At 40.6% G+C, this 23,337-nt stretch overlaps 1 protein-coding gene across 4 annotated transcripts in view; it reads left to right on the top strand.

The window, feature by feature from the left end:
• The window catches only part of SAMSN1 (SAM domain, SH3 domain and nuclear localization signals 1), a 75,951-nt gene extending 55,826 nt beyond the window's left edge, over window positions 1–20,125 (top strand). For 3 of the 4 annotated variants that reach the window (XM_039512782.1, XM_039512859.1, XM_039512941.1), the window contains 7 exons: window positions 1,250–1,321; window positions 1,950–2,105; window positions 4,409–4,541; window positions 6,218–6,369; window positions 8,596–8,802; window positions 10,708–10,858; window positions 18,675–20,125. In XM_039512782.1, the coding sequence (XP_039368716.1) occupies window positions 1,250–1,321; window positions 1,950–2,105; window positions 4,409–4,541; window positions 6,218–6,369; window positions 8,596–8,802; window positions 10,708–10,858; window positions 18,675–18,874 (1,071 nt within the window). In that variant the 3' untranslated portion in view covers window positions 18,875–20,125. Of the gene's footprint in view, window positions 1–1,249; window positions 1,322–1,408; window positions 1,712–1,949; window positions 2,106–4,408; window positions 4,542–6,217; window positions 6,370–8,595; window positions 8,803–10,707; window positions 10,859–18,674 lie in introns of those variants that run through there. The other variant, XM_039513019.1, reaches the window with a different exon arrangement.
• The last annotated feature ends 3,212 nt before the right edge of the window (window positions 20,126–23,337 follow it).

Here is a 23,337-nt window from a genome sequence, read left to right on the forward strand (position 1 = left end):
ACAAGAATAAGGATGGTATTTTCAAAAGCCCTTTTCAAAGGGATGGTATTTTCAAATTCTTCTCCTACTGAAGTAAATGAGAGTTTTCCCATTAACTTCATGTAAACGGAGTTATACCAATGTGGAACATTTTTGGAAAAACCACCTGAAGGACCTTACCCAAGGTGACAAAGGGAGTTTGTGCCAGACCTAAATATTGAACACTGGGTTTCTGAATCCCAGTCCAGTGCCTTAATCACCCTTCATTTTGCTTACATGTCACTCAAGGGAAACCTCAATTACTTCTGAAGCTTCCTCCTGAAAACTGCAATATATTCAGAGATATATTTGATGGAGAAGTCGTGGAAGCTCATGAGACTTCAGTAGGCTGGCGGACAAGGCCTAAGACATCACAGCTGATAAAGCCTCCTGTAAAGTTATCTTAAAGTTAAAAAAGCTAGAGAGAGAGGGCTGGGGAGACCTGTTGTGGTTGATGGGAGGGAAGTATGACAGGCATTTTAAATACCTGAGGCAGATGGAAGAAGAGAAGGGAAGTGAGTCTGTGTGTGTTTAAAAATTGGGCACCTAAATTAGAGACTATTTTTGAAAAATGTTGCGCTTACTGATTACTCTGTTTGTTTCACTTTGTTTCATAATGTTCCTGCACGGAAATAAGCTTAAAGTTCTTTATTCAGAACTCTTTCTCTTAAGGGCCAATTCAATTCCCAGTGAAGTCAGTGAGAGGTTTACCACCGCCTCCAGTGGGAACTGAATCTAGCCCAAACTAAAGAGCCTTAAACAGTCTTCAGCTGCAGTTCCCAGTAGGAAGGATAAACTGTATAAAGTTAATTGAACAGCTACAGTAATAGAACTGGCGTCCTCCAAAGCACCTACATTGTATAATACTAAATGTAAATGGCCTGATTGTGATCTCCCTTACTACCAGTGTAAATGACGATAACTCACTGAAGTCAATGTAAACTATGGATGTGAAACTGGTGTACATAAGCTCCTATAATCATATGCATAATCTAATTCCATGCATTGTTAACAATGTCTTTGATTCAGATTGTTTTGTCTCCAGATATACACTCATACTTTGTCCCTATAGGCACCTCTAAGGCTGTGTCTGTCTCCACTTGAAAATAGCATGTTATGTTCCATTCATAGGCAAAGAAGTTTTAACATAAGAAAGAATTTGTATTTGTCTTAATAATGAAAAAGAATATTGTCAATGAGCTCAATTTTGTTTGTTTATTTTGTCTTACAGCGCACAAGTAGTTTTGGAAACTTTGACCGTTTTAAACACCATTCAGTATCAAAACCAGATGATTCAGCTGAGGTTTGTATGTTGCAATAATCTACTTCTGTTACTCCCTCTCCCTGTGACTGTTGGGGAAACGGTAGGGTTCAGTGATGTAAAACAGGATTGGTGCGCACTTGCTCACATGCGTGCTCCTGTTGAAATCAATGGGAACTCCTTGTGTGACCAAGTGCTTAGCAACCAGAATAAAGTTTGCACAATCAAGCCCTTAATATTGGCGTAGTGCAAAGGACAGGGTCATTTCTGTTTTAAAAAAAAGGGCAGCAAGAACTCAGGAAAATCTACACTTCAGAGGGCTGCTTCCACAATAGTGGCCTGATGATAGCATCCTGGAGATATAGCTTTCTGTCTTCAAGTGTGTTAAGTAAATTCCCACCACTCTCACTTGGATCAGGGACCATAAATAAGGTGAGCATCAATTTGTACAGCATTTTCTATATCCCATTTGTGAGTACTTAAGCGAAGTGCAAGCCTGTTGTGTACATATAATTCCCCAGACAGTTCTAAAGCTAGAAGAACTGCTAATAATAACTTGCATGCACCTTATCTGAATCCAAAACATCTCTCTTCAGTCTCTCATTCCATTACCTCTGATTTTATTTTCATGAGTAATAATGGTTTGGGTATTTTTTAAATTTCAAATTAGGTATGTGAAGTGGAGACTGTAAGTGACATTGGAGATCCAGGACAAAATAAAATGACAGGTAATGGAGGAAGCCTGGGAAAGAAGATGCGGGCCATTTCCCTAACCATGAAGAAAAAGATGGGTAAAAAGTACATCAAGGCACTCTCTGAGGACATGGTAAATATGGTTTAAAAAAATCTTTGGATTTCTATGATCAATTACATTAGAAATGTTGTATGTGTTTGTTTCATTGTTTTTTGGTAGCATGTTACAAACTAACACTGATGTAACAGAGTTCAGGTGTGTATAACTTAGTGACACACATTGAATTAAAACAGTAGTTACCTCAATTATATATCAATTCTTTCCCTCCTCGCCTTTCCTCTCCTGTGTAGGCATATTCTCTCTCACACACACGCACACGCACAATTTCACCCTTCTGGGGTCCAGGATAGAGAAGAGAGTTTTATACCATTGGGAAAGGGGAGATTTTGCTTTGCCAACAGTGAAAAGATTGTGTGTGCATCCATCCATGAATACAGCCATGCAAGTGAGGGGAAAGCTCCTTAAACACTCCCCACTAACTGTCCATCTGTGTAAGGACCACGAAAAATCTGATCCAAAATGAAATACATTGGAATTACCATACTGAATCAGATCAGTGATCCATTTAGTCTTGTATCCTGTCTCTGACCAAGGCCAGTACTAGATGCTTCCAGAAGAATTCTCACAGTGGACATTTATGGAATCACCGCATTCAGGAATTCTTTCTAACCCGTTAGGCTTATGTCCTGAAGCATGAGGGTTTATATCCCTCATACATTTTTATCTTATCTAATGTAACTGCAGATATTCTTATTATATATAAAAATAAATGTAAAATCATTTTTGAATCTAACTAAACCTTTTCCCTCAATATCTTCTGGCAGCGAGTTCCACACTTTAATCACATACTGTGCATTAAATGTATTTCCTTTTATTAGTTTTATATTTGAGTTTCATTTTCATTGTTCAGTTGTTTTTGTATTATGAGAAAGAATAAACAGGAGTGCCACATTTATTTCTGTGTAGTTAAATTAATTCTTCATACAAAAGAAACAGATGATACATACAATCTTATTTTCCCCTGTAACTAATACATTCAGTGCTTCTCCACTGATTAACTAGTGCAGAGTGCAATAGAATGGCATAACTAGCATGCTTCCTGCTGGAAACCAGTCATCCTTGATTTCTGTGATTTGCGTTACATGCATCTGCATGGGAAGAGGAAGTGAGTTTCTAGAGATTAGTCCCACATCAGGGGCCCTGGGCCCACTCCACAAATATACTGTAATCTTTGATCCGCTCTATGAGCCAAATAACGGATGTTTAACATTTTCCTTAGTTTGATGCAATATCCCAGAGGGCATATGACATTCAGGTTACATCAGCATGTCACGCTACGTTGACATTGTAATGCAATGCTGTAAAGAACCAGCTTCCTTTGGAAATCATCGTTGTTCCATTTAGCTATTACATCTGCTGTAAATGAAGTGGTGACTGAAGCATGGGTCATACTTTCTAATCTTTGCAAACTTTATAAGCTATGCTTTGAGAGGTAGCATTTAATAATATAACCTCTAAGGTCCAGTACCCAGGCCTTAGATGATTTTGTGAGGGAAATGGGCCTATGTTAATTTCGTAATGAGACTTAAGCAGCCAACTCAGGGAGTGTGATAGCTGATCATCCACACTCCCATCTGGAAGGTTGGCTCTGGAAAGCCCTGACCTTGGTTCTAGCTGCAGAAGGCCAGTAGAGTCCAGGGTCTGGGAAAGCTCTTTGCAAGACACAGCAGTTGCAGTTAATGGTTCCCATCCTGCTCCTATGAGCTGCCCGAGTATGAGGAAGCAGCAGCCTTTTTGAATTAGGCCTCAGATGATTTTGTATTTTCCTCCTGAACTTCTAAAATTAACAAAGATAACTTAAAAAACAGGAAAGGTGAAAAAATTTGGGATAGATTCTGGCCCCTGCTCTGGTGAGGCAAAGCAGCCAAAAAGTCTCTTCTCTGGCTATCTAGAATTTCCCCTTGATAAGCCTCAGAGGGATGTAACAGTTGTTGTGCCAGATTCACTACTGTTGTAATTCCGCGGAGATCAGGGATGAATTTAGCCAGTGTCCTTTTCTGGAGGGCCGTCACTGGGGAAATTGAGGCACAGAAAGGGTAAGTGACATGTTGATGGTCACAGGGTGAGTAAGTTGTGGAGCTGGGAATTGAACCCTGAATTTCTGATTCCCAGCCCCCTGGTATAACCATGAAAAGTGCTTCCTCCCTTGTAATGGTTGGTAGGAGAAAGAAGCTTTCTTAAACTGCAAGTAAACTGTAATCATTTTTTTAGAATAATTGTGGACAGGCAAAGGAAATGTGCACAAGATATTGTGTGTCAGCTGTGCATATAAAATCTATTTCACTGCATCTAACCACTGATCTTTATTGCTAAAGAATGAAGAAGGAAAAGACGTCTGCTACTCGCATAGTGACCCTGGGGATGGAACACACACGGAGAAGGTCTGCTTAAAAGCCAGTGACTCCATGGACAGTCTCTATAGTTTGAATAGTGGCCAGAGCTCTTCTAGTAAGTACAAAAAATCATAGTCCTGTTCAGTCTCTTTCTTTATTATTTATTATTGAATATGCCTTGAGTTGTTGGCACTGGGGAACAGAAATTTGATAACACAAGGATTTTTATTCTAGCAGACAAAGCTATAACAATATCCAACAACTGGATGTTAAAGCTAAAGAAATTCAGACTGGAAGTGATGTGCAGTTTTTTAACCTTGAGGTTAATTAGCCATTGGAACAATTTGTCAAGGCTTTTTCTGGATTCTTCACGGGCAATTTTTAAATCAGGATGTTTTTCTAAAAGATCTGCTCTAGCTCAAACAGGCGTTAATTCAGGGAAGTCATACAGCCTGTGTTATACAGGAGGTCAGAGGTACGTTAGTACAGTAGTTCCTTTTGGCTTTACTATCTGTGAATCAGACTTTGCCCATTTTAGTAATTAGAAGAACCAAAATTTAACCCCACAATAATTAAACTTGAGCTTTTCAACAAGCCTGACATCCTGCCTATTGATACAACAACCTTAAATGTCAGAGCTGGCCCTAAGCCTGTCGCTGCCATGGCTCTATCACCTGTGGAGTGGTGATTGCAGGGTCACCCACATACAAGCCTTCTCTTAGGGTGGCTGGGAACCCACTGCCTCTAGTCTGCAGATGGGTTGGCCAAAAGGGGGTACCCAGCCTGACTCTGCTGCTCTGGAGGAGGTGGGAGAACCCAGCCAACACAAAAGCAGCAGAGGACCAAGGTCTGCCTCCTTCCCAACCCACCAAAAATCTGCTATTCCCCCCACCAGATAGCATAAGCTGGAGGTTTGAGGAGGCATGTGACTTTCCAAGGGGCAGTGGGGTTTCTGTCTGCTGCCATGCTATAGGCAAACTGCTCCTCAAAAGCTCCGGACTGTACATGATGATGTTGCATTGGTGTCACCGCATATATAATATGATCTGCATGGGTTCTGTAGGCACAGGTACTGCGAGGGTTCTGTACTTAGTGGTTAGTCTGGCCCTGAGTTGTAGCTGTGCACTTGTACAACCACATCAAGTCAAATTATTTTTATGGTCATTATCTCTGATGTGATTTGTACAAACTATATGAGAGTTTACTTCCAGCACACTGCTGCTCTTATCTAAAAACATACTTGGATGGGATTTTGCAGAGCTTGCTTCAATTTGCCTGACTTACTCTACTGATGTTTTATTACCTAACTTGGATAAAATGACAGGTAGAAATGTAGATAAGATTAAAATTTCCCTCTGTAATGTAGGTGCGTTGAGGTCCTAGTTTATAATATAATGAAATAAAGTAGTTTCTGCAGTATTTGTTTCAGTTTCTCTGAATAAACAGGACAAGTTCAGCAGCTACAATTCCCTACACTGCAGTTTTAAAATACAAATTATTAATCTGCAGAGGTAATATTCCAACAAGTTCACAAGTAAAATGAGCAGTCTATTAGCATCGGCCTCATAAAGGATTATTGCACAGAATAAATTAAAGGTCTCCAACTTATTTTGTTTAGCCTTTCATAGTATGTTTGATTATTGAATATATTTTTCTTGGAATGTGTGAAAACTGTCTGAGTACAGTCTTTTAATTCTCTGCTTTGCATATTAGCCTCTCCATTTCTATACAAAATTGAATATCTAGTAGTTCAAGGAAGGGGATTTAAATCTTCATTCTCATCTCCATTAGGTGGAGTGACTAGCTGTTCCGATGGAACCAGCAACAGGGACAGCTTTAGACTTGATGATGAAGTCCCTTACACTGGACCATTCTGTGGACGAGCCAAAGTACACACTGACTTCACACCGAGTCCTTATGATACTGACTCTCTCAAAATCAAGGTGAGACCATCATCAAAATTGCTTTGTGCAGTAGTGATATCTGAGCCATTTGTTTGGTAAGGGGTCTGTTCATTCATTTCTGACTTTTAAGGCTATATGGCACTTTAAAACAGACATGGTCATTTTAGCAATACCTTTGTATAGGACTAGTTCATACAGAGTTGTCAGACCTAGTATTGCAGGGACTCTGAGTCATGGGACTCCACCCTATCACAGTATTTTTGAGTTTCCCCTCTCATCCAGGTTTTTTTTTTTTTTTTCAAATCAGCTATTTGGTGATCAAATGGCATAACGATGAGGTTATGTACATTTTTCACAATTAAGGCAGCTTGCTTTAAAGTTGTGAGCTGCCTGCTGCTTGGGGCTCAAAACTTGTGAGTACAGCCCATAAAATTTCAGCACCATTCAATCAAAAAACAAACTTTAGCTCTGAGTTGGCTTTGAACCCCAGGCTGAACCTAATCTGGATCCAGCTCCAAATCCCTCTCCCAATATGTAGGAATTAAACCTTTCCAAAAGCATAGTGTTTTCACTTCATGGGGCTGGGGGCAAATATTTCCTTAGCTTTCATTTCATGTAGTTTCATACCTCTGAGTTTAGTGGTCAAACAAACTCGAAACCTGGTGAAACCCTGAACTTTGCATGATTGCAAAGGAAAACTATAATTTGGCTGAAATTTACTCAAAATGTTTGCAGAATTTATAACACACATTGTAATAAACTGGGTCTCAATTTCAAGTTTGGAACAAAATCTCCAAACCCAAGATGGGTTTGAAGATTTGCTGCATATGCTTTGCACACCACTATTTGAAATACTGTGGTAAATTCTTATTTTAAGGCAGAAGTCTAGATTGTGTATTTACAAACTGCCCAGAATAAAGGAGTTTGCTGCTGGGACAGTGCATAGTTGAGCTGTCCCAGGAGCAAACTGGGGAGGGAATTGTCTTCACTGAAGAGTTAGCTTGGGTGATCAGCACCTGAGTAAGCCTAGCCCAGGTGTGAGAGCCCTGACTGCAACGGTCTATCTTTGTTACTGTGCCCTCACTGTTTCTCACTTGCTTGTTGTCATCTGGAGCATATCCCATGGATTTTTTGTGCCAAGATGTTCTACGATTCTTTTTTATCAGTTGTGAGAAAACTTGTCTACCCTTTTGGGGGGGGGGAACTGTGGGAAAGGCATTGGAGGCCTATCAGCACGTGAGTGATTTAGCCTGAATCCTCACCGCAAAGTGGGTGGGTTCCAGCTCAAGTTAAAGCAGAGCCTGGGTTCTAACCCCCACACCAAGCTATGTAAGCTAGTCTGGCTTAAAGCACCTCCAAATCAAGTCAGAGGTTTTTCTGTGTGGATGGTTTGGGGGCAGGGTAGGAAGCTGGGCTAAACGCTGGGTAAGAGTCCAGGTTAACTGTGTTGTGGAGATATACCCTATGGATGCCCCCTTGCTCCTTGCCAAGACTCCACCCATTCCCTGTCCCTTCCTGCCCACTGCTGGCCCATCTGCATGGGAAGGAAAATAGTAGCTCCACAGAGGCTACTTCCCATCCCATATGTAAATTGTATTGCCCGCATAAGCAAGAAAGGGGTCCACTTTCTGCCCCTTACTCCTCTGCAGGGGTTTGTAGGACGAGGGTCAATCTTGCCACACCTTACTCTGCAATTGTTTTCTGGAATTTTGTAAATCAAGAAGTATTCCCTAGTTGTGGAAGGAGAGTTTCTTCACTCTAGTCAGGGGCGGCTCTAGGCACCAGCAAAACAAGCTGGTGCCTAGGGCGGCAAAATCTAGGGGGCGTCCCCTGCGGCCAGGGGGGGCGGCAGGCTGGGCCAGCGGACCTGCCGCAGTCATGCCTGCGGGAGGTCCACCGGAGCCCCGGGACGACTGGACCTCCCGCAGGCATGACTGCGGCAGCTCAAGCGGAGCCGCCGGACCCGGGAACCGTCCGCAGCCGCGGGAGGTCCAGCCGAGCCACGCGGGACCAGCGGTCCCTCTGCAGTCATGCCTGCGGGAGGTCCGCTGCTCCCGCGGCTCCGGGGCGCCTCCCGCGCATGACTGCTTGGGGCGGCCAAAAACGTAGAGCCGCCCCTGACTCTAGTTAATACTGCTGAGCACTACCGTTGCTTCTGCTCGATGTCATCTGTGTAGTGAATCTGTTCTTGCTCCATTGAGGTAACAGGTTACATATCACAAATCATCTGCCTCAGATTTGGTGTGCTTTTTTTTTTCTCTCTAGAAAGGAGACATTATAGACATCATCTGCAAAACCCCCATGGGTATGTGGACAGGCATGCTGAATAACAAGGTGGGGAACTTCAAATTCATTTACGTCGATATTATGTTGGAAGCGGAAGCTACACCTAGGAAGATAAAGGCGCACAGAGGGAGCAAAAGGGCCAAACCTAAAACTCTGCAGGAACTTTTGGAACGGGTCCATCTTCAGGTCAGCAAACACATTTCCAGTTTTGTGTTTTGTTTTGTTTCTGTGCATTTGCTCTTATTTTTACATCAAAGCCAGGGCCAAAATGGCAGGCTCCAGCAGCTTGGGAAATATCTTATCAGTAGCCCAGAAGATGCTACTTCCTTCCATTACCTAACCAGTGGGTATGTGGATGTGAGGGTGGTTGTTGGCAAAATGAGGCATGAGAGTGCATTAATCCTTCATTTAATGTGCCTTTTTCTTAGTTGGTAAGGTCCTTGGGGAAGAGGTAGTCTTTTTTTAGTATAGGTGTGTAGTGTGCCTAGCCCAAAGGGCCCCAATTTCTGATTCGGTCTCTAGGTATTACTGCAATACAAATGATAAGTAAGAATAATAACAACAATGTTATGGCACTGGTATTTGTGTGGGAATGAAGCATTTCTCTCTACAGGAATACACACACACACACATTCAGACACTGGGACAACACACACACAATGTGTGTCCTACAGCCATCTACATGGTTCTCTGCATGCTCCCTCTGGCTGGCACCAATGTAAAGAAAATACCCAGCCTGCTTATGGAGCTGGACTCAAATTGTTTTCTGAATACAGAAGATCTGACTGCTTCTTCTTAGGCTGTTTTATCAATGGAATAATTATTGTGACACAGATATAAAATAATAATAATGACAGTATTATATGACACTGCAATTTCAAAGCAGTTTGCAAATCCTAATTAATCCTCAAAACTTCCTACTGCATGTTAGTGTTGTAAATATTATTGGGTCAAATGTATCCCTCATGTGACTCGAATTTGGCCACTGATCTTCGTTTTACAGATCAGGAACTTGAGATGCAGAGAAGTTGTGAATGGCCCAATGTCACAGCCTGAGATAGCAGAGAGTCGAGACTAGAACACAGAAGCTCCTGGTTCCAGCTCTAGACTTTTTTTACTCTTCTAAAAGGAGAGGAAAAATATGTTCAGAAAGTATGTTATGTTAAAATTAGAAAGGGGACCAAAGCTACAAAGGTCAGACCCAGATCCAAACATTTACAAAGTTTAGGGGTGAATGAATCTGGAGTTTTGGTTTGTCCTGTTTTGGTTTGTCCTGTCTGGGCCAGGCACTGAAATTTGGGGGTATTGGGATGAAGGGGCTTGGTTCAAGTCCATCTAAATGGAAACTCTCTCTTAGTGTCTTGAAAGGTTATTTTTTCCCCTGACCTGTTAATGAATCATTCTTGGTTCTATGTCAGTGTTATCCCTCCAGGCAATCCAACTTTAATTTAACAATAACTAATTGCGGGGGGGGCTAGGACAATAATGCACTTAATTTCATTCTGTGACCTTTGGAATGGCTTATCTTATGCAGTAGACACTAAGCAATGCCTGTTGTTATGGGTATATGCTGCAGTTTCCAGCGCTCCACTGACAAAAATAGAAAACCTGACTTTTCAACAGAAACACCACACAAAGTTTTCTATGAAACAATTCTCATGTTCCTCAAATTAATATGGGAGTGTTACAGACACTGGGCCAGATCCTCAGGTGCTATAAATCAGATTCAATGGAGATACTCTGATTTACACCAGCTGAGGGTCTGGCCCTCTGGATAGCAATAGATTAAACAATGCTTCAGTTCAGCTAAACAAACCCAATCTGAATGTAAAGTGTATCTGAGGTACACTGAGACACATTGCAGGATGTCTCATGTTATGGGCAGGACAAGGGAGGGAACAGTAACTTGACAGCTCTCTTTAAAACTAGCCCAGAGGCAATGTTGCTGATTGGGGGACTCGGTGCTCCAGGAGTCATGATGACTTTTCTCCCCAATTCCACCAAAAAAATGAAAGAGAGAAATTGTGGTTATGTCTCTAACTGAACCTGCTGATTGCTTACTAAAGGAATTGTTTGCTTTTCCTTTTGTAGGAATACTCATCAACCCTCTTGCTAAATGGCTATGAGACTTTGGAGGATTTAAAGGAGCTACAGGAGAGCCATTTGATTGAACTAAACATTACAAACCCAGAAGACAGGGCAAGGTTACTCTCTGCAGTTGAGAATCTACAGGACTATGAAAGTAAGTGTGTAAACTTACATTCAAGGTTATGTTCTAATTTTAATTGGAGACATAAACACATTTAAAATAATGGTAACTTCTGCCAAAGTCGACAGATTAGGCCTTTTCCTCAAATAGGAAAAATTCCTGAAAAATTATCTCAGGTACTATTATTGCCCCTCTCCCAGAAATATATGAATGCCTGGCAATCTTTATCCTCACAACAGCTCTGTGAGGTAGGGCATGGCTATCATCCCCATTTTACAGATGGGAACTGAGGCACAAAGAGGCTAAGTGATGCCTGTGATAGAGCAGGAAATTGAAATTAGATCTCCCATATCCCAGGCTTACTTCCTAGAAGTACATTAAAACATTTTTTTCTTTGGAAGTGATTTCCTGCAGAGGAAGATCTTCAACATCCTCTCTTCCCATTCACTGTTCCTTCCCTTTAGCCCCTGGTGAGAGCCATGAAATTTACTGGTGTTTGTAATACAGATCAGCAGACAGTGGTTTGGATAAAACAGTAGCTGATCTGTAGTCTCAGCTCTAAATGAACCTGAACTGGATCTTGTTTGAGGTTCAAGAAGTTATTAGCTTTTTCTGTGTGTGTTTTGTTTCCCCTTTTATGCTTATTTGCACTTGCTGCTTTCACTGGACTTGGAAGTACCAAGACCATGAGACATGCTATTGTGATATTTTCAGCCTGATTTCTAACCTAAAATAGTTCAGATAAATTCCTAAAAATTTCAGCTAAACAGCTACATATTTGGATACTCATCCAGACCAAACCTTAGAGATTTGCTCTGCATTAATGTAGAGTCATGCCCTTCCTGAGCAACCACTTTGCCAGATATCCACTCTAAATTGAGGATCCTGTGGAAATAAAAATTGGACCGGGGAATGCAGTGTCTCCCAGAAACATTTTAAGGATTTCTTAGGGGTCTAGGCCTACAGCTCATCAAGAGTAATAGCTCATCTGCAACCCCCCAGTCTGGCTGTTAACTGAGGTGGGGTGGATTTCTCTCTATCACTCAGTCACTCTTACACACCTGGCCACTTCCAACACATAAAACTCAATTATTCAGAACTTCACCCAAAGTGGGATCCTCCATCTCATATGCACACTCTGCCTCTCTGAGTTTCTAAGAACCCCCATGGCTGTCTCAGCCCCCCTCAGCTTGCTGTCTGGGTCTCTCAGGGCCCCTCACTCCTAGACCATCTCTGGGTCTCTCTGAATCCTTCTTTGTCCCTTACTGTCTCTCCTCCTCCAAGATGGAAAGAAAAGAGACTCTATGAGAACTGTCAAGAGAGGTAGTTCAAATGGCCTTCTCTGCCCTCACCATTCCCTATGGACTGGGTGATGGATGCACATCAGGAACAGTCCTTCTTTCTATCCTGTAGCCTTTGTCAGCTGAGGGTGGGGCGGGTGGGAAAGGGGCCATGCCATTATAACAGATACAATGATTGAAGTGAGGACGAGGAGGGGTGAGCTTGGAAGGAAAGGAGAAAGAACTACTTCTATTGTTTACCCTGCAGTTTGGGTGGAGGTGGCCTCCTGTCCCCTCCCCCTTGACCTGCCCTTGGATTATGCATATCAGTACATATCTAGGTTGCTAACTGATCATGCTGCACATTCTGTATATTTTATCCTACACATTTTACATCAACAATTAACAAACAAAACAGGAACAGAAAATGCTAAGATTATATTTTTACAAAGATTTTTTATTGGTGCAAAGTATGAGTAATTTTAACAGGTTTCTGTAGTCATGAAATACTGTTCCGGTATGGTGTAGTTATGATTTACTGTTTTTAATACTCAAATGATAGCAAGCATTGTAGGCAGCCTTAAGCATCTAAACTCTGTAATAGGCAGACATCATTTAGTGTCTTTCTCAAGCTACTTTTAATCACTTGATGTTCTTCATGTTCCCATGCCAGCAAAAGTGCAAGGATCAGGGAAGAGTGTCCTTAACCTGACACAGCCTTTTCATATTCTTTACATTAAACCGTGACTAATTAATCCTTACCATCCATGAGTGGTCCCTGCCCTTTGCCAGCATGGGTTTATGCCATTGTTCTTCAGGCAGAATAGTATACTCGAGGATATTTGTGCTGTAGTTTGACAATTGAAATACTTTTAATTGTTCTGTAAATAATATGTCTTGTAATGTGCTCCTTGTTTCAAGGCTACTGATAATGTGTTGGAGTCTTAGATCCATGAATGAGATGAATAATTGCTTCACATCAGCTGTGAATACATGAGTATTTCAGTTGAGTCAAACGCTGTTCTCAAAAAGCAGTATAGTAAATGGGCCTCAATTTAACATTTAAGCATGTGCTTAATTATAAGCTTTTATAAAGTCCCAGAGATGTCAATAGGACTTATGTATGCTTAACTTTAAGCACACATTCAAGGAAAATGTTCTCCTGAATCAGGAGCACAGTAATGAAGCTCACCTTAACTGATTGCCATAGCACAATAGTATGTGTCAGCGGACTGATGAGGAGAGAAGTAATGTGCAAGGTTTGACATGACATTCTAAAGTACAAAGGTGTTAAAAACTAAAATTGATACAACTGCATCGAGGAATATAAATAAGCCATTTGGTCAAGTAGTTACAACAAAAGGAGAGCCAAGATGATCTTGGGGTTAAGTCCAACCTGAGCAACTGTCTCAATGTGTGACCTTGGCCACCTCATTTGACCTCCAACTAGAAAATAAGGTTGCAAAAGCTGGACACCATTGTTATAATTGAAACACACACACACACACACACACACACACACACACACACACACACGGTATATGTGGTCATGAGCTGAAATCCTGGCCCCACTGATAGTCAATAGGAATTTTTCTAAAGCATACATGTAATTGTTTTCCTGAATCAGAGTTTTAGATTATAAACTCTCTTTTCTGAAGGGATGTATCGTTTCACTAGTTCTGTAAAGTTCCATGCACATCTACAGACCCCCCGAAATAGTGGTAGTAATAATAATTTCCAAGAGCTAACAAGTGGAAAAACTACATATGCATCACACAGTCATTGTCAAAGACCTAAAGCCTAATATTTCTTCAATACTCTTAGTCTAATCTTATAGTTTTAAAATAGTATTAAAACATTGGTTTTCGAACTATGTGCAATGAGGTTATTGGGAGGCACAAGGTGGGGTGCAGGGCTGGGGCCAGCTGGGTGTCCGAACTAGGGCAGTGGAAAGAATGCACAGGGAGTCCCCATTGGTCAGGGAGAGGAGTAAGAGAAAGAGCAGCACCATCCTGCTCTGGCAGTAACCTACTGGCAGTAACCTACTGTTCTCCCCCTTCTCCACTTCCTGACTGCTGGGGACTCCTGTGAGCTCTCTCTGCTGCCCCAGCCCAGATAACTGGCTGGCTGCAGCTCTGCATATTTTAAACCCTCCAGGCCCTGCAGGAGCGAGAGGATCTGGATGGGGGTCAGGGAAGGCAAGGATCCTGGTTTGCTCCCTGCAGAGCTGCCATGGGCTCATGTGGGAAGAGAGCCAGCTGGATCTTGCCACCACCCCAATGTCTGTCCCAGAGGGATGGGAGATGGGGCAGGGAGGGTGTGGCACTTATCTGACTTCCATGGAGAAGGAGGGCACAGCAAAAAGAAAAAGTTGGGAAAGTCTGTATTGGAACACGTGTCAAAATTCTGCATACTTGGACTCTTCTAACCTTATCTTAGACAGCTCTGAATGAAAGCTATGTATCTGAAATGAAACTGATTTACTGTAGGAAAAATAACAAACCTTCCATTTGTTGATCAGATAGTGAGGTCTGATGAATCTGCAACACTTAACAGTAGTTGATCTTTATCTATTCCTTTTCCTGTGCAGTGTATCTTTCACTGACATCCAGGTTAACCCTACAAACTTACCTTTAATGATAAAGAGCTTGACAGTGTATCCAGGAAGTTAAGAACAAGTAGGTGTAAAAGTCAAAAGTTAAAAATAAGTATAGCTTTTATTTGTGAAGCAGGGGAACTTGACATTTACACTGAATCCATATATATTAGAATGCTCAATATCTTGTTGAGGCAGCTTTTGAATTTGCTGCATGATAGTCAGAGCAGGCTAAAAAAAATTTATCCATTTTTTTCAGACAAATTGCCCTGCTTTTCCTGAAGAAAATATTTGTTTTGAAACTTTCTGTTTTTTTCAATGAAAAACAGAAAAAAAATATTTTTATTTTTTTCAGACAACAAACACTGGAACATTTTCTAAATGTTTCCCCAGAAAATACCATCTTTTGACCAGCAATAATATAATTGTGACACTGTGAAGTTCAGTGCTGCAGCACTTCAGAGTCCCATTCTGTCTCTGTAGTAATTTAGTTTTTAGCTTATTTGTCTCAGATTGATTTTGCTACATAAAAAGTGTGTGTGCAAATACTCTGCTTTCTAGAAAGTTACAGAGTTTACTCAAGACTACCATATATTTGCAGTACACAATAATTCAAAAACCAGAGGAAAAATGCATACATAGTTCTCTTACAGAAGATTCAGCTCCTGTCATTTTTGGTCCAAATGTGATCTGTCATTGTGACAACATGATGGGAAGACGCAAATGCAAAAAAACCCCACAACAGATCCAGTTGTGTAAAAGAAGTTATACTATTCAGATGAATATAGTTAAAAAGTTACCTTTTAATGAAAAGGAAACAAATAGGATAACCAAAAAATGGAATTAAAAAAAATTCCAGCAATAACTGTCTCTTCCCGCTCACTTTAAAGAAAGAAAAAAAGAAAGACAAAGCTTCTTCTTTGACCTTAATGATGTAAACAGGATTAACACTTTTTTAGGTCATTGTTTGACGGGACAGAGAGATGATTCTACAGAAGCTGATAAAAGCATTTGCAAGTGGTATTGTAACCGATCATGGGATTACAGTTGAGGAATAGGAAGACCTTCTGAGTTCAGCATCTAAGGAAGGGTTCATACAATAACTTGCTGAATTCTGTAAGCACACAGTGACCAACCAGACTTGTTTTTTTGCTGGCATTGGCTGAAATGTAGCATGAGCTAATAGAAAAGCTAGGTTAGGCATCATATATTTATCCTCTATTATTGTGATTAACTAATAATAATAATAATTAATAATCCTGGTATAACTCCATTTAAATTACTGGAGTTACTCCAGAAATTAACTTGGCCTGATATGTTACCAAAAATTTTCCCTATAAAAAGGTGAAATTTCATATGACAAACCATCCTCTGTAAGGTGGGGAGAGGATAAAAATAGTTACAGACAATGCCAAATCTGACTAAAGGTGTACCTTTTTAACAGTGAGAGTAGTTAACCATTAACTTACATAGGGAAATGGCGGATTCTCCATCACTTGAAGTCTTTATCTTTTTAGAAAGCTATCCATTCTTAATTTAATTTGTAGCTCAAAAGAGGTTATGGTCTTGATGCAGACGTGTTATGCAGGAGTTTCAGGGTAGATGATTACAATTCAAGCTGGTTGGAAATACTTTGATGGTACCATATTGTGTTAGACTACACAATTCTTTGGAAACTGAAATGCTTTGTGAAATCAGGTTGATTTTGCCAGAATTTTGGTTAGGAGGAAAAAGAAAAAAGTTCCAACAATGCCAAAATGCCAGTTTTTACAGGTTTTTTTGAATGAAATATTGTGATTGTTTGAAATGACTATCTATGAATCTTCCTTGCATGCCTGCGTTTTCCAGGGCGGGTTTTGCATCCAAAGCCATAATTCTTGCTGGTGCACCAGCAATGCACCCTGTAAATACAATCTTGGACCCCAGCCTCCTGGTAGATATATGCTATATAAGACCATTCTGTAAATGCACATAATCTACTCTACCTCCAATACACAGGATTCATGTTCACCATAAAGCTGTCATCATTAACAAATATAGTATTAATTGAGAACAAAACTGATCATTACATATAAAAATTTCACAATAACTCTTATAACTATTCCTCTTTCCTCTTTTGCTCTCCTGATGGCTTTGTTTGCCTTGTATGTAAATGTGCTTTTCTTTGTCTTTGGTCACACCTTACCTAATTTACATCGGAGACACAGTCAAGTAGGTAGAACCACATTCCTTGCGTATCGCAATCCTGCCTGACACGCATGTTTAGAACACAATTCTAGCACGTATTGATAACCTTTTGTACACACCCCATACATATGCCATGCAATGATTTTCAAGACCAGCATGTTACCAGGTCATATATGATACCTTATGTGTTAGTTTTTAGATACAGAGTGCCAACAGTGTGTTAGGTGTAATATGTCAGTCCTGATATGTGTTGCTGATAGAGTAGTGAACCACCAGTGACCCTCTGTGTCAAATATATACCAAATTCATGACATTTTGGTATGTTCAGTGAGATACCAGGTTGTAGTTGGTTGAGAGATCAGTCTATGTTCTTCCTGTTGAGGCAGTATGTCTTTTTTTACATTCACTGACAGATTATTCATTATAGTGCAAGTGCTAAATAAGGACAAATGTTTTGAAAGAAAAATTTGCTTCTATTTAATTTGAAGAGATTTTCAATGGCATGAATGGGAGTTGAGTGAGTAACTGCCCTTTGTGCCTTTGAAAATCTCATCCTTTATTTAGGTATGGCCAGATTTTCAGAAATGCTCAGCACCAGCAGCTCTCACTGAAAAGCTAAGGTCTAGATTTCTAAAGGTATTTAGTCCTTGCTGCACTCAGCATTGCAAAGCCCAAGTCTCATTTTCAAAAGGGATTTTGAATTTCAATGCGAGTTAGGCTCAGTGCCTAAGACCCATTAAAATCTAACGTGCCTAAATCCCTTTTGAAAATGAGACGTAAGTGCCTAACCCAGTTAGGCTTTGCAATGCTGAGCACAGCAACACCTTAACACCTTTAAAAATCTGATCCTTATTGCTTTTGAAAAGGTGGCCACTTCGTTTTGGTACTGAAATGGGAACTGAGCTCTTTGGCAAATCTGGCCCTTTTTGTGTGCGCTTTTGAAAATCTTGCAATTGTATGGCATGGTTAACGTACCCAGTACTGTAAATAAATACACTAAGGCTTTGTCTACATTGGCAAGTGAACAACAAAAGTTTTGTCATTCAGAGGTGTTAACTCCCCCCCCCCCCCAAAGACAAAAGTTCTGTCGAGGAAAAGCACTGGTGTGAACAGCACTTTGTCAGCAGGAGTGCTCTCCTGCCAGCAAAGCTACCACTGCTCTCTGAGTGTGGAAATTTTGTTGGCAGGAGACCTCTCTCCTGCCGACAAACAACAGCTGCACTATGCGCCTCTTAGCCACACAGCTGTAGTGGCACAGCTGTGTGCTAAAAGCTGCATAGTGTAGACATAGCCTAAATCCCTGCCCTGTGGGGTTTATAGCCTAAAGGTACAGCAGCTGCAATACATTACATGTCAATCACAGAAGGTTGAGGGCACATTGAAACTGGAATGTTATATGGTACTGAATTGGTCTTTAAAAGGGTTTTGAAAGTGAGGGAAAGGGAAGAGTCAGGCATATAGACCCCAGTGTTGCAATGCATTTTGCACAAGCAGACCCTTGACCAATACACAGTCCTTTTGTCTTCTTTGGGGTTCAGGTATCCACCTGTGAGCAATGTATTGCAGGATCATGTTCCTGTTGAGTGGGCTACAGTGGCAGTTGGCATCATGTAGTGAAAATGATCAGTCCTTTGATTTCTAAGGTTTCAATTTCTAACAGATATAAGGTACAGCTCTAATAGAGCTGCAGTTTGCTAATTCAGTTTGTGCACTGCTCCAACAATCTTTTAATCATCTAAGTGTCGCTCGGGGGGGTTCATAACACTTTCCTTTTCATTTTTTACAGTTGAACAAGAACATGAAAATGAGCAACAGCCCCTGACCTTAAGCCCTGATCCCAGCTTTAACAAGTCAGTGTTAAATGACTGTCCGAGAGACTCTGGCTGTTACATCTTATCAGAAAATTCAGATAATGGCAAAGAAGAGCTAGATCCAGAAAACCTATCTGACATGCTACAGACGATCACCCTCACTGAGACCAACTGATATACGTGCTTTTCTGCAGCTTTGCAGACAGGACTATCAGATAGATTAAGCTAACTTGCTAGTATGGCAGCCCAGTAATGAACTGCAAATATTCTCAACATTGACAGCACTCTTAGGGTTTCCAGCTGAAGTACAATATTTTTGACTTATTCAATATATGGACATTGCGTACCTGAATCTTGGTTTGACAAAAATAATGTCCCATGCTTTCCTTGTTTGTTAATTCTTGAACAGTTGACTGAAGGGAAAATAAATAACTGCAGTATATAGGGTGACCAGATGTCCCATTTTTAAAGGGACAGTCCCGTTTTTGGGGACTTTTTCTTATATAGGCGCCTATTACCCCCCACCCCCTGTCCCGTTTTTTCAGTTTCTATCTGGTCACCCTAGCAAAAAATATATATCTATATATTTGTATATTAAATCATTTTCTATTAAAATAGGGAGTTATTTTTAGGCATTGGCACATAGTTCTGGATATGTTATCTTCTGAAACATTCTGAAATATTGTAAATAGTGTACATATTTATTTTAAAAGCTAAATATTAATTACTGTCCTTTTTAATCTTCTGATGAATGTTTCTCTGATATTTGTACAAAACATCCTTTTCAACAGTACACCAGCATAATAAAAAGGTGATTAGGTTGATATTCTACAGTACTATGAAAAATACTTGGTCTGACTCACATTTACATTAAAGCTGGTTTACAACACTCTGCTGTATAAATTGGCCTTAAAATGGGCATAAATATAATTTACAGCCACTTGAAGGCCTCTATGGTGCAAAGGGGCCTTAGTGTAAATGAGAATCAGGCCCCTTGTCTTCAGTAGCCTTTAGGAGCAACTTGCAGTTTGAATTTCGTACACATTTATCTTTTGATTACTATTTACAGTCTTTCTAAACATTGTGAAATGAAAGAGAGAACTATTAGCAACAAACTGATATCCACAACTGAGCTTTCATTATTATTTTTGGTGAAACTCCTTCCTTGTGCACTTAGCGTGAAATTTATCAATAGAAATACTTGTTTGTACACAAAAGCCAATAGCTGTTATCAGTGTCCTCCATATAATAACTAATCATCATTTCCCCATGCATTTTACACTGAAATATACCTTTTATTTGCTTTTCCTCTCTTCTTGAAGTACTTCCTTTGACAATAAACAGAACTATGCGATTGAGACTCTTAAAAACTTTTTAATGTGGACACTGACATTTCAAAGACAGTACTTTTCTAATGGTAACATAATATACACGACATCTACTGAGCATTTTTTATCATGCATAATCTGTATCAAATTAATGTAGTGACTTCCTCTCTCACCTGTTAGTCACACATTTTCATAAATTATGTCTATGTTGAATAGTTTCCACTAGATTGCTGACATGTTTTTTAAATCACCCTTCAGAAGAGACCAAACATGGAAAGTTTCTCAGAAAGAGAATTTCCGAGAAAGTTATGAACAAGTGAAAATGGGGATTTATAATGTTTTGGCAGCCTTCTTTCTACCTGTCACTAAATGCTATACTGCAATGGGTGTGTTCATGTTGGCCTCAGAACCTTAAGGTGTGGTTCTACCCTGAAAAGTGACTTTGTGAACACAGCATTGTGGGGTTCCATATTCTCCGTATGTTAATGACTTCCATATCAAACATGCTGTGGTTACAAGGAGCAAGATGGGCTTAGGATGTGTTTGCTTGTTAACTTCCAGCCTTGCAGACTGGAGCTGGCATCTGTATGTCAAGCTAAGTAGATTCTCATATAACTACTGAAAAAGGATCTGCAATTAGAACTCACTTAACAGGCCTTTGATGATGCATGAGCCAAAATGGAATTTCTTTTAGGGCATCTCTACACATAAACTTGCACCAACTTCACTAAATCAGTTTCCTAATGTATTTCTAATGAGTTATTTCAGTGAACATCTGTATGTGGACACATATGGTACCAACATGAGCTAAATCAATGGTAACAACTTTTGTTCCAGAGAAGCATGTTCAGGTGACAGCCAGGTAAGACCTCCAAGATAGCCTATGCGTGAGTGATTAGAGTTCACAAAGGCAGGTATATAGAATGACAGAAATGTACTGTGGGATATCTAACTGTATGGATTTATAGGAGAAGAGAGGACTTGTTTAATCAGTTACAGTGATATAGTTAGGTGTGGCTGTGTATTTAGCAAAATATCCACATGCCCGTTGTTTTACAGGAACCAATCCATGCACCAGATTCAGTTGACGGCAAAGGTGGTGGACAGTTATAATTGACCGACTGACTATTAACCACTTATTAAAAGCGTGGATGTGAACTGTGTGTTTAGCTGTATCCCAAACCAGTTAGAAACAGTCAACTTCTGCCCAAATCGTTGTGTGTGCTGGAAAATGTGTCAAAGTAACTACATTTATTTAAGCCATTTGCAACTTCCTGTGAAGGCTAAATGATTACATCTCACATTGAGAAATTTCCGCTCGCTCAAGCAATTCTGAGAAAAATGATGAGGAAATTGTACACCACAAGGCATAAAAAAATCAGCTTACAGGCAAGAGGCATGTACAGCCTTCTTTCACCTCACAGCAGTTTTGTTAATTGCCCTGAGCATGGATTAAACCATTAGTCTCTACTCAAGCAATGCACCGATTGGCTTCAATGTTATCTTGTATAAATAAGACCTAGGTAAAAAATGAGCTGCCCCAGTGGTAGCAATGGTGAGAAATTTTAAGAAAAGATTCATGTAAACTTGAGGAGGTTCCAAAGGCTGCCCGGAATGTCGGGAAGGGGAGCATGATGTGGAGGCCCTCCCTTTCACTCCTTTGGGGCAGTTTTATGCCCTATTTCATTTATTGAGGGAGTGTAGGATCCTTGGTCCTAGTCAGACAAAATGGGGAGCCCTACATTTCCCTTCATTGCCAGGTGTGGGGGAAGGAGCAAAACAAAGTAGAAAGAGTTGAAGAGGCCCTGGATTTCACAGCGCAGAAGTCTGTTTTACTTTTAGCAGCATTGCCTTCTGCTCATCACTTTCCCCTGATCAAACTGGCAAAGAAGTTTTTCACAGTCAGAATGGGGCTTCTACGGGAGCTGTGCTTCTTAGGTGAAAGCTCACCAGTGGCCACACAGCAACATAGAAGGAACCAACGTGTCACATACAGGCCCTAAAAACCCACAGGGATTGGCCTGTGCGACCTTGGAATCTGCTCCCTGACTTTGTCTTTTGCCAATGCCCGGTACCTTACACAGTCAATTAGCCCTGTACAAAATGGGTGTAAACCACTGTAAGCAGTGTAGGTGACCGCAGAATTCTGATCTAGGAGCATTTTATGCTGACTTTGCCCAGGTGCCTACAAAAGGTACAAGATAGAGAAGAATCAGACCTATGAAGTTTCTAAAGGGGTTTTTGTAATGTGGATGAGACTAAAACACTGAGTATGGATGTGTAGCAATAAGCCACTATATGTGGAAGCAAATAAGCCATTAAAAAGAAAAAAATGTGAGGCTGTTTTCATACCTACATGCAGGCTCAGTTATATGTGTCTTAAGTCAGATTGTTTTTATGGGACCCAAAGGCCAAGTGTGTTCCAATGCAATGCCCAGTTCTCATATGGGATATGTAGAGGAGCCCATTCATCTATATAAGAGTGTGGACCTTCCCCTCTGTTGTCAGGCACAGAATCAAGGAAATGGGCAGAAATCACTCCATTTTCAGTTTTTAAAACAGGGTGGACATGCATTTTTGGCACATTGTGGCCATGTGAATTATACTTGTTTGCAATTCATCTATTCCCTCTCTTTATTTATGAGATGTAATATAAATGATTGGCTTTCAGTGATATTCCAGAATGGGGCAAAGTTGACATAATCAGTCAGAAAGAGCAAGCGGAGGTTTGCTTTAGTAATGTGTATTCATTTTTTTTAAAAAGTGTGTGTGTGTGTGTGTGTGTGTGTGTGTGTCCGTGTGTGTGTGTGTCCCAAACAGCTTGCTGTGGTGTTGTAGTCAGACTTGTGGACTGAAATGTAAACAATATTTGTGTATTGTGCAGCTATAATTATTGACTTAATTGGATTTTGGAGCATGCCTTATGCCAATGGCTCACATAAGCACCTTTTCTGGGTGCTGGGAGCACTCAGAAAGAGAGAGAGGTAGTTGCTACACTAAGATCCTGGGGTGTAGTGCTAGGACACTAGACTGAGAGCCAGAAGCTGGGTTCTATTCACAACTCTGTCCTTGACTTGCTTTGTGACTTTCAACAAACCAGTCAGGGACAAATTTTCAAAAACTCTCTCTGCTCTTCTTGCTCAGTTTTTGAGTGATCATTTTTAGATGCTGCTGGCCTGGTTTTCAAAAGTGCTGAGTATGTGCAGCTCCCACAGACTTCAGCTGCATTTGTGGGTTCTCAGCATAATCCCTGAAGATCAGACACCCAAGCTTTTGAAAATATAAACACGGTACTCTTTAAGTACTGTGT

This window comes from Mauremys reevesii, linkage group 1, assembly GCF_016161935.1.
Source record: "Mauremys reevesii isolate NIE-2019 linkage group 1, ASM1616193v1, whole genome shotgun sequence".
NCBI lineage: Eukaryota > Metazoa > Chordata > Testudines > Geoemydidae > Mauremys > Mauremys reevesii.